Here is an 11,842-nt window from a genome sequence, read left to right as displayed (position 1 = left end):
CTCACCTGGTTCAGGGAGAGAAATTCCTACTTGTCCTTCTGTGAGTGCTACCAAATGGAAGCAATATTTGGTTAGTCTCTAAGTCATGTCCAACTTTTTTTTGGACTGTAGCCTGCCAGGCTCCTCTGTCGATGGGACTTCCCAGGCAAGAATACTGGAGTAGGTTACCATTTCCTTCTCTAGGAGATCTTCCTGACCCAGGGATCGAACCCATGTCTTGGTTGGCAGGCAGAATTTTTACCTCTGAGGTACCTGAGAAACCCAAGCAGTATTTGAGTTGACCCAAGCCCCATCTCCTACAATTTAGTCTTTCAGGTGACAATAAAACCGTGCCTAGCTCATAAAGACCAGAACCTTCTGATTCTGCTATGTTAAGAGAACTTGGCACTAGAGTGAACAAAAGGTTTGCTGTTAAAATGGAATATAATGAAATTACAAAATCACTGTAACCACTTTTACTTAGGCAGTCCTGCAGAGGGAAACAAAGCCACTGAAACAGAAAAACGGTTCCCCAAAACAAATTCAATTTCCTTTTTGACGATCTGAGAAAGTTGACCACAGTTCCATTCAAAACCTTCAGGCACTTGACTTTTTATATCCTTTACCTTTTTAATAAAAAGTAAAAAACAAACAAAAAAATACATCAATGTCCTGGATAGAACCTCTCTATGTAAAGGTCTCACTAAACAAATAAACATAGGACCAGACAAAAGAAATGGAGCTGCAAATAGCAATACGATATATTATGAAGCATTTATATATGTATGTATATGTTATATATGAATGTGCAGGGTATATGTGTGTGCACCTATGTATGTATAAATATGTAAATATTTGCCTACATATGTCACACACACACACACACATATATTTATACTGACCTCTTTAGATTGAAGTCCAAGGCACTTTTTACAATGAACAGGTTAAAGCCATTAATTCAGAACATAACTGTTTCTGGGTACATATCAATTTATGGCGCCAATATCACAATTCACATCTTTCCTTGCTTACCTCAGAGTGTCTGGTTGGTGTAATGAATAAGAGACTTGGTTTAAAGAGAGATTAGGAATGTTTCTAGATGGTTAAACTAACTTCTCTTGCTAGTTTCCTCTAGGGAGGAGAGTTCCCACTGGTGGGATGCTGAGTTTCTCAAGGAAGGAACACAGATGCAGCTATTTCTGCGTTATGCTGAGCAGGGAGCCAGGTGGCCTTCCAGGGGACCTGGCCCAAAGAACCACCTGATATTCTGATGGCCCTGCCAGCATTCGCTAAAACGAAAACCTTAAAAAGGTGCTTTGAGATGGCTCAAGGCTAGGAAGTGAGTACTTTTAAAATAAGACTGGGAAAAGACTGCTTCTTTGTATATACCACTTGAGCTATCTGACCTCAAGAGGAATTTTAAGGTGCATTTGTTTTTATGATCATATGGGACCTTTACTTCATCAAATAATTCTATACATGAGGGTCAAGGAAGAAACAGTTTGATTTTCTGAATAGTAATGATGTTATTTACCATTGCTGTGTGGTCAGGACAGTGCTTACAATTAATATGTATACCACATGGGGACGTTGTTAAAATGCCTAATATGATTAAGTAGGTCTGGGATGGGGCCCGAGATTCTGCATTTCTAACGAGTTCCCAAATGATGCTAATGCCACCGATCTGTGGACCACACTTTGACTTACAACTGTCAGCATATAGCTATATGCCTGAATTACTGTCCAAAGGTCCCATTTTCCCCAAATCAGGAATTTGTATTGGCTTTCTTAATTCTAGATGGAATAGTAACTTTGAGTAGAAAAATCAGAACACTCTCTGTAAACATAAAAGTCTTAGTCTGAGAACAGCTAGAAGGAAAAGCCAAAAGAGACAGTTCTATTTAGTAGCAGAAAAGTATTACGAGACAAATAAATTACCACCAGTACATTCATCAGTCAATTATGAAATTGAGAATAAACTAATTTCCATTACCAAGTGAGTGAGTAACTTGCTAAAAACAGGTGCCCGGGAGTTGTGATGGCTTTATTGGAGCTCAGCCAAACATGTAACTGAGGACCAGTATAGAGACTGAGAGAATTCAGTTCAATGAAAATAAAATGTGTGTTCAGGTCCACACTGCTGTATTTAAAATGGATAACTGACCAGGACCAGCTTACAGCACAGGGAACTCTGTTCAATGTTATGTGGAGAACTGGATGGGAAGGAGTTTGGGAGAGAAGGGATACATGTGTATGTATGGCCAAGTCCCTTCGCTGTCCGCCTGAAACTATCACAGCATTGTGAACTGGCTATACTCCAGTACAAAATAAAAAGCTTAATGAATAAAAATGAAGTAAAATGTGTCTCCATGTTAGGTCTCAGCCACATGAGCATATTGAAGCTGGGCATTTAGATATTTCTCTTTCGAATGGCATGAATAACATCATTGAGGCCCCAGCCTTATCTATATTTAAGCTCAAATAAAACAGAAGTGTGAGAGGATTCCAGCCTTTTTCCCAGGAGAAAACCTACTGTTTTGCACTATCAGTATATCTGTGTGAATTTTCAGAGATTGTGAAGGGAAGAGATACCCTCAGTTGAAGAATCCATCCTGATGCTACTTGCTGTGCACCTGTGCAATATTTTACCAATGTGATAACAAGCAAGGGTCCTCCTTGGGAGGAGGCCACTGATTCCAGGAAACCTTCATTCTATGACCAAATGCATCCTGTTTTCATCTACAAAGAGTCCCGTGGCCAAAGGAGGGAAGTGAGAAATTTTACACATGTGTCCCAACTGCTCTATCAGAGAAGGAAGGACATCGATATCGTAGTTGCTGAAGTAGAAAATTTGTCACAGTTTTGCCGATAAAGGAAAACATCTTGATGGAAACTCTTTCCTCCCAGCTAAACTAGCAGAAAAGGAAGCCCAGCTCTTTGCATGTCCTGCCTCCTCCCTTCATTCCCTTAGGAGCTGTGCTCCATGTTGTGGTTAAATGTGTGGAAACCTGGCTCCCTCTAGGGCACCGCTGACTCAGAAGAGCATAACTGCCCGCTGGGTTCTCACTGAGCCCCCACGGAAATGAAATTCCAATCCCAGTTATACTCTGACGCAGAGAAACTTACAACGCCTAGGATTCTGAATCTTTTGTGTCACAGGAGAACAAGACCCTTCCTTATGCCCCATTCTGCCATTGCCAAAGGAAAAACTGATTGGCTGAGTTTGAGACATATCATTTATGTAATAGGGCCTTTGCATTTAGATAGAAAGAGCCTGCACTTTAATTAAACTGGCTTTGCACAGCTACTAACGGAGTGATGGCTTTTAAAATCTCTTCTGAAATGGCTTGAAAGAATTTAGGGTAGAATTAGTCTTCTAAGTGGGGTATAACGTTCTTTTATCTCTATTAGTCAGGTCTCAGGGAATTAGAATATGGCAGTTCAGTAGGCTGAGGACCCTTGTTCTGGGTGTTAGGCAATCACTAATAGTGATGTGTACTCAGAAACAGTCGTTGGGAGAGCAGGTTGACACTGTACCTGCTAAAGACTAGTTTGATACAAAATGTTAATTGAAAGTTACAATATATTTTATAATATAGCAATATATTTCATATTTAAAATAAACTGTTATACTTTCTCCTATCATTAAAAAATAGCAAGCAGTACAGAGGCAAGATGCAAATTCATATTGAAGCTCATCTGATTCTGAATATAAACACATCAGTTTCTGAGTTCGCCATGGATATATTTCCTCCATTGACATCCTGCTGCTCTCTTTTGTTCTCTTCCGGTCAGTGCAGAATGGAGAGTCTGGGACCAATACTGAGTTGTTGCGCCATTAAAAAGTGTGTCTGATGAAGGTAGATCAGTCCTGGTTGAGATTCAAAGACTGAGACAATATGATACAGCTAGAGAATGTTGTTTATTCCCTGTCCTCCTTCTGTGAACTTTCATGTTGGCTGTTCCGATCAGATCGGTATTTGATTTGTCAAAGAAACTTTTTTTTGGCTATGAATTCAGCATCTCTTTGGGATCTGAACTATAGGTTGGTGTTGAATTTTGTGCTTTTCCTCCATCAGCTTGGTTGGCCACAACGTCTGTTTTGTTTGTCTCAACACATGGTCCAAGCCCAAGAGTACAGCTTCCAGAACGTGTTTCTCGGGTGTGTAAACAACTGTGGCAGGGCACTTGGCACCTAGATTTGGAGGTCATACGTTGAAGATTTGATAATGGTTTTGTTCAGAGGGAACTCCAGTTCATATTTGGGCATTTCCAGTAATAGTGTAAGGAAAAAGATCACAGTTATTTTTTTTTCTCTATCTGTATATATTACTATACCATTCCACTGAGAACTTTTTAATAAGCTTCGGTCTATTTTAGTAAAAATCTACATATTCTTTGTCTGACAGGAGTTTAGTGTTAATTTCTATTCATGCAGCTTGGCACAAGCTTTCAGGATGAAGAGCAACTCACCTATATTCTACTACCAGAGGCAGACACTTAATATTGCTATCCCTGTAACATTCCTTTCTTAGTGGTTTCAGTGATCCCGTTCCCACAATGTTTACTTTGGCGGCAGTAGAGAAGGAAGGGATACTGTCCAGGGTGTCGTTAAGCCGACCGACTGTAGCGGAAGGATGGGAAGGGAAGAGGCTGTTCCCGCCTACCAGGAAGCCATCAGGTAGCTGTCTAAGGTACTGAAACCGAACACGTGCAGAGTCAATAGGGGCAGCAAAATGATGACTGACAGAGCCTTCATCTGCTTCTAGGCAACATCGAGGGAAGTGGGATGACTGCAGAACTGGGGACATAGTTTACGATTTAAAAGCAGTAACTTTAAAAGGGCAGTAACCTACTGGTAGTGCAATGACTTCATAGTGTCTCAATTTGGTCCTGTGATGGTAGCAACATCATGGGTTCTGGAATGAAACACTGATTCTTAATTTGGGGTGCACTGTTTGATGAGGTACACTCTGAAGGAGGAGAGAGGTCTTGGGACTATGTGCTCATCCCATGCTTCTCTCCCTGCTAATTTCACATAGGTCAATAGGTAAGAATTACTTTTTGGTAACTACTGAGTACATTCTGAGGCAACACCAAAGTGTAGACTAGACAGAGTTGGTTTGGGCTGGTGTTGTTGACAATAGTGATTCCATTTTAAAAATCTATTGAATACTTCACACTTAAGAATATTAATTGTTATCTTCATTTTAAGTATAGAGAAATTGAGGTCTGAGGTGGTTATATTCATTGGCCAAGGATATGGATCCAATGTTAGCTTTTTATTTATTCTGATTCTGTATCTCTAGGTTTATTCTCTTCCATCAGGATTTATTCATAAGAAATTATAAAAAATCAAAGGGAATGTATTAAAATCATTATTTCTTCAATATTATTTCTTCCCGGCCTTTAATATACAACAACAGTTTGCGCTTGCTCAACACTTTAGAACTTACTTGGGCATACACTCTCTATGCCTTCTCGCTTATGAGATTATTGTTATACCACTGGTACTTGCTGAAGTCAAAGTTAGTGGTGATTCAAGGCCTTACCCCTCTTGCTCTTTTGCACTGTATTATACCTTTCTAGAGATATGATGTCATGAAGTTACATATTATGAGGATGGCAAGAGCAGTTCATAGACACTTTATGATCATTTATTGATGATGATCACACATATGTGGCCTTTGATCCAATGATGCAGATTTTCATTTGGACTTCAATCTAAGGAGGGGTGAGCCCCTAGTCTGGTATAACTTACCAACTGATGTTCTGTCCTGAAATTCCACTGAGATTAGTGGTCTTAGGTAATCATATACATCCCTGCCTTTACAGTACATGAAGCTATAATATGGCTTAAGCAATGAGGGGGTGGCTCCGTATTTTTAATTCAAGTGTCTAGATATTTTAGGGGATATCAGGGTATACTTTGATCTGACACTGAGTTAACAGAAAGATTATAGGAGGGGCTTGGCCACTGGGTCTGACTTCCAGGAGGGGGAAGAACTCAATCAGTTCAGTACTGGGGTGAGGTTACCATAATTAATTGTTTTTTCATATAGCCAACTCTCGAGTAGATAATTAAATCTCCTCTACCACCAAACTTGAAATTACAGGACAAGAAGGTGTGGCACGAAAAGCCCCCTGCCCCCCTTTCCCATCTGACTGTGATGCTGAGGCGCAGTGGACTTAGCCGAAAGATGGGCTGTAGGAAGGAAATGGGTGGGTTACATCCTGGATAATCCATACCTAAGTCATCAAAGGTTCATTGTACTTGCAGGAGAATGGATAACTTCCCCATCTAAAGCTGAAATAGCAGCGCAGAGAAGCAGCGTCCCATTTACCACTGGAGGGTCAACATGCAAATTCGGTCATTTTTTTTTTGAAAAGTACTCTTTTCCCAAGGAGAAAAACCATACTTAGCTATTGCACTACCAATAGGTCCAGTCACACTACAAACGCCCGTGTGTTTCTAGGACACCAGTGACTGCTGTTACGGAAAGTTTCTCCAGCCACTCTTTTTGCTTGTGTTGCTAGCTTGGTCATTAGGATTTACCCAAGTGAACAGCATTAGTGATGGGTTAAAGAAGAGCCACCCATAGACAACAAAAGTCTGCACATACTTTTTGGCAGGAGGAGTAGCAGTGGAATCTTGCATGTCATTTGTTTGAAATTCAAATGAAATCCCTACATATGCACATGTGCATGTGCGCACACACACACACACACCATAGGGCTACCTGGGGAATGGGAAGAGTGACTAGGAATTAAGAATTGAGGGCTGCAGTTTAGATGATTGAGATTGGCATGCTCAGGTTGACCTGTCAGTGCTTTTCACACTGTGAAATGAACTAATGCCACAAAGAAAACACATGGTTATTTCACCTGCTTATCTGTCTGTTTATACTTTCAGCTGTCACTGAAAACAGGAGCACCATTCTTGGGACATAAAAAAAGATACGGATCTTTTAGATAATCAATAAGTAAAATAACAAGTAAAAAAAAGAAGCCAGCAGTAAGTGTGGTGTCTATGGTATACAAAACAATGAAGGAAAATGCTCAAAGGAGTTATTGAGATAAAAATGAGGCCATCAGGGGAAGAGCAATAGCAGTAAAAAAAAGATAAAAGAAGAAATTTAACAAGAGACCAGATCTTCTTGAAAGAGTGGGCTTCCTAGGGTTGTCTACCTTTTGCTGTCTGATGATTCCCTTGTCCTTAGAAGACCAGGCCCAGAGCTGTAGAAGTCTCCATAGCTAGACTCTGCTTTCAGAAAGGTGATGATGTCCTGTGATACCCTACAGGACAACCATCCACACCACAAATGACATCCTTCATTTTACCCTAAACGGATAAAATATTCCCTACACTATCATTTAAGTCCCCACAAGCAGAAGTCAGAGACCTTGGAATGGGAAATGTGATGACCAGTAGGATGGTTTTCACATCACAAGCATTATGTATAGTTAGATGATGGTATGAGAAAAATATCTTGCATCCAGATGCCCTGTGCTCACAATTTCTGTTATACACTGGATCTGGATGTTTCTGAAGCCTCTTGAAGTTGGAGAAGTATTACAATAATTTTTGCACCAAGATAAACGTGGCACAATAGGAGTAAGCTACTGACAAATCTATGTCACCTTATCTTACCCACAACGTTCCCTAAGGGCTCCCTTTATCTTCAAAACTTTGCACTTTGACATGGTTTTAGGTCACATAGAAGGGACCACCTGGGTCACTCATCCTCACTTCTCCTCCCAGCTCTCATGTGAGGCCCTTGACACCTTTGTGCTCTTAACATCTGGGCTGGAAAACTGTCACTGGATAAATATCACTGAACAACCCCCCAGACAACACTTCTATTCACGAAGGTGTCCTGGGGTTGCACCTATTCACACATGTGTGTGCATGCGTGCACAGATCCTGTTCCCCTGCCCTCATATCCATACACCTGATCATGCACTCCTGTGGAACACAGCTTGTTTGGATACAAGATAAAAACTCTGCAGGAGCTGTTATTTTTAGAAGGCTGCTTATCTCTCCAGAATGCCAATTTTGGCTTGTCATTCATCTCAGAGCAAGCATGGTGTACCCTGTTTTGTATTTGAAGGGACCTGCATCTTCAGTGAAGCTCAGAATGTGGCAACACTGGCAAACCCACTGAACTGACAGCACCCACACCCAGCTTCAGACCAACTCAATGTACATTTAGAGAGTGCCTACTGTGTGCAGAGTAAGGTACCAGCTCCCTCTTTGCTTGGGTCAAGTGCAAACAAGAAAAGACCTGGGTTGAATGTGGGATGTGTGTGTATCTGTGTGTGCATGCACACACTTGCAAATACATGGGTTTATATGAGTATTAATATTGAATGGAGAGTCTGGCTTTTTATTCATCAATTTTTCTTTCAGTCTAAATTTTATGACTGTGTAAGGGATGCGAGGAAAGAACATCTGTTTTAAGCTGTGGGCAGCTCTCTCTTACTTTTGTCCTCTGGGGGCTTCCTTAGACAAAAGGAAAGGAAAGTGGTGGGCTGGAGGACCCCAGGGGTGAGGAACCCATCTCCCAAGCCTGATACCACACCCTCCCCGCAGCGGGACCCACCTCCAGGCTGGCTTCACTGTTGGCTCCTTCAGTGCATCTGACCCCCCACCCCTCCCCACGTGAAGACCTGAGATTGAACGTGGATTTCTGTTCTCCACCAACTCTGCAGCAAGGGCCCTGCCAGAGGCGTCGCTTCCTGTCATCTCCTCTTCCTGCTCCCAAGTAGAGGCACCTAAACAGAGATTAGATTTCTGGTTTCAAGGCATATCAAACCAAGCACGCTGAATGAACATGAGTTAGTTAATTAGCTCGGTGTCTCTTCTTTACGATCCCTGGTCTGAAATGTTCCTTGATGGCAAAGTGACCAGGAGAGAGTTGATTTGCATCTTAAGACCTATGGGTAATGCTTCTGGAGTGGGGAGTTTTATTTAGCAACTGCTTGAACTCGTGTATGGGGTCGGGAAGGAGGTGGAGCTGACCCCGATCGGGCTGTCGGAGAGTGGGGTGTGGGTGCCCACCGCCACGCTGACGCCCCGGGCCTCCATGAGGGCAGACAGGAGCTGCTGCTGCTGCTGACGCAAGGTGTCGGCGATGAGCAGGGGCAGGGAATCGAAGCTGGCGGTGAGGTGCTCCAGCTTAGACTCCAGGCTGCCGATCTGTTTCTCCAGGTCTTCACTCCGATCATTGAGCTCTGTGATCAGGTCATACATGACATTCTGCATCTGTTTGGGGAGATGGAGAGGTGAGAGATGGGAAGACAACAGGTCATCACAGGGGAATCTGTGATGAGAAACATGAGATACTCTTCCAGATGACAGTGGAAAGACCACTCTCCAGGGACCAGCTTCCACGTTGGCTGGGTCTCCTCTGGCCAAGGATGGAGAAGCCGTTTACTTTCTTAAAGACATGGCACAGTGGCACATGTGCTTTTTATGTTGTTATTGTTTTATTACAAAAAACAATGCATATTACCTATAAAAATATATTAGAAAATGGGTAGGATGGAAAAGAAGCAGCACTTCTGAAATAGAACAAGTCCCTAATGTATCCTCAGTTTCTTACTGCATCCAACCTCTCAGCTCACAGCAATGACACCCACTGATTAAAAAGAGACGCTCTGAGGCAGGCAGTGGACAATGCAATAGACTGCTCATTGGTAGGCCAGGGTTCAAGTACCTGTATGCTGCTCACTAACAATGTGCCTTCCCTCAGGTCCCTTAAACTCTCTGAACCTCGGTTTCCTTACAAAATAGAAGTTAATAATAACTACACATAGTAATGAAGTCATTGCTCCGCCCACCGCTCACTTTCAACACAGCACCCAGAATGTACGATTATCTGATGAAACTCACTCTGGCCTGGGTTGCAGTGAAAGGGAGCCGCCTTGCAGAGATTATAGCGCCTCTCCTTCCCGGTCAAGAAGGGACATTGCCTCAATCTGGGACACCTCTGAAGGGCCAGCCACCTTGGGAACTCCCGTGGGCCGGTCGAGGGCTTTGCCTACCGTATCACGTTTCAGACTCTCTTTCTGCCACGTTCTCCCTCCCCCTCTCTCTGACAGGTACGGTCCTGACACTGCCCCCCAGTAAACATCCTGCTCTCCTGCTATCTCCCAGTGTCCCAGGGACCCACCCGTCACCAGTACTTACCCCATACACATCCCATGGCCAACAGCCTCACTTCCTCTAAACCTCCCTGAAAAATCACCTCCCCACAGAAGGAAAGGGTCAGACCAATTGACAGAGTAGCACTGACATACATATACTACCATGTTTAAAGTGGATAGCTAGTGGGAAGCTGCTCTATAGCACACCTCATATCTGTGCTCTGTGATGACCTAGAGGGGTGGGATGGGGGCAGGAGGGGGGCTCTAAAGGGAGGGGATATATGTATACATATGACTAATTCACATTGCTGTACAGCAGAAATTAACACAACATTGTAAAGCAAGTAGACGCCAATTAAAAAAAAAAAATCCCCTCCCCTCCGCCACGCCCTTGTTAATAAGGCACCTTGTCCGCACTCCACTCCTGACCCGCTAACCCTGCTCAATGCTCTCCTTTCTTTGATGCTGTCTTCTAATACACTAACTATCTGCTGTTTCTTTTGCATATTGTTGTTGTCTGTCCTCTCCCACTAGAAGGAAATCCCCTCCAGGGCGGGGACCTTTGCCTGTTGTGTTCACTGACGTGTCCCAAGGACTTAAAATAGTATCTGGCACATAGGAGATGCTCAGCTAACATTTTTTGATGAATAAATATTCACAGATGTGCCTAGCAAGGGGGTCTGTTGCACATGGTCAGCACCAAAAGCTGTTTGTAGAACTAATGAATGAATGAAGTGCTGTCTCAGGGAGAAACCTCTGCCCTTCCATTCTTCAGCCAACGCAAAAGTTTAACTGATGGGAGAAGACCTCTTATACCACACGTTATTTCCATATAACTAGAAGATCTCCCAGTGTTTCCCGCTGAGACCTGAGTGGCTGAAGGAAAGGGGAAAAGAGTCCCGTGGGGGCCCAGCCCAGGGCCCGCCTCTGGAGAGCAGGTGCTCAGTAAGTTTTTGTGAATGAACCCTGAACGAGGTCTTGAGAGCAGGAGAGCAAACATGGGGTACCTCCAGGGAACTGCAAATAAAATACAACTTGAGAGTAATAAACTTGTCTTCTCGAGCCTGAAGTATAAACCAGGTCAGCAGAGTACTAAACAAATGCAACTCATGCCAAGTGCTCCGTCTTCCGTTTTCCCTCCATTCTCTGCCAGCGCTCCTTATCTCCAGGAGAGGCCGTTCACTCAAGCTGTTCCCACCTGAAACCTGGGCACCATCCTCTCCCGGCCCCCCTCTCACCAGTACAAAGTCCTGCCTACTATACATCTAATGATCCCTCAAGTTCAACTCATTTTAATTGAAATGAAACCACTTCTGTTCCATTCAGTACCACCAAGGTTCTGACTCTACTCTTATCAGGCAACATCTGGGTTATAATTTGGCTTCCTGGGTTGGTCTGTAGGGACTTTATCAACATGACAGTCACATTTCTCCCTGCAAATTAACAAATGCCATCAGACTTGGGAGCAAGATTCTTGGGAGACTTCAGGAACACATTGTCGGGTGTTTCTGTGGCTGCAAGGGCAGAGTGGGGTTTGCGGCTGCTTTGTACCCTCCAGCCCTCACCTGCAGGTGCGGTGGCTCTGGTCATTTGCCAGTGACACTCTAATCTGTTTCACCTGAAATTTCAAGTTACTCCAGGAAGATGCAGAAAGCATGGGGGCAGGCAGGGGCCAAGGGAGTAGGAAGTGAGGCGAATGAAAAAAAGAGTTAGA

General features: G+C 43.3%; 1 protein-coding gene across 4 annotated transcripts in view; it reads right to left on the bottom strand.

Annotated features, from left to right (window-relative positions):
- Positions 1-2,215: 2,215 nt before the first annotated feature.
- KCNN3 (potassium calcium-activated channel subfamily N member 3) overlaps positions 2,216-11,842 on the bottom strand; it is a 169,580-nt gene continuing 159,953 nt past the window's right edge. For 3 of the 4 annotated variants that reach the window (XM_043875766.1, XM_043875768.1, XM_043875769.1), the window contains one exon: positions 2,216-9,244. In XM_043875766.1, coding sequence (XP_043731701.1) covers positions 8,951-9,244 — 294 coding nt within the window. In that variant the 3' untranslated portion in view covers positions 2,216-8,950. The remainder of the gene's footprint in view (positions 9,245-11,842) is intronic. The other variant, XM_043875767.1, reaches the window with a different exon arrangement.

The sequence above is a fragment of the Cervus elaphus genome, chromosome 20, assembly GCF_910594005.1.
Source record: "Cervus elaphus chromosome 20, mCerEla1.1, whole genome shotgun sequence".
Classification (NCBI taxonomy): Eukaryota; Metazoa; Chordata; class Mammalia; order Artiodactyla; family Cervidae; genus Cervus; species Cervus elaphus.
This window is presented reverse-complemented; position numbering and strand designations above follow the sequence as displayed.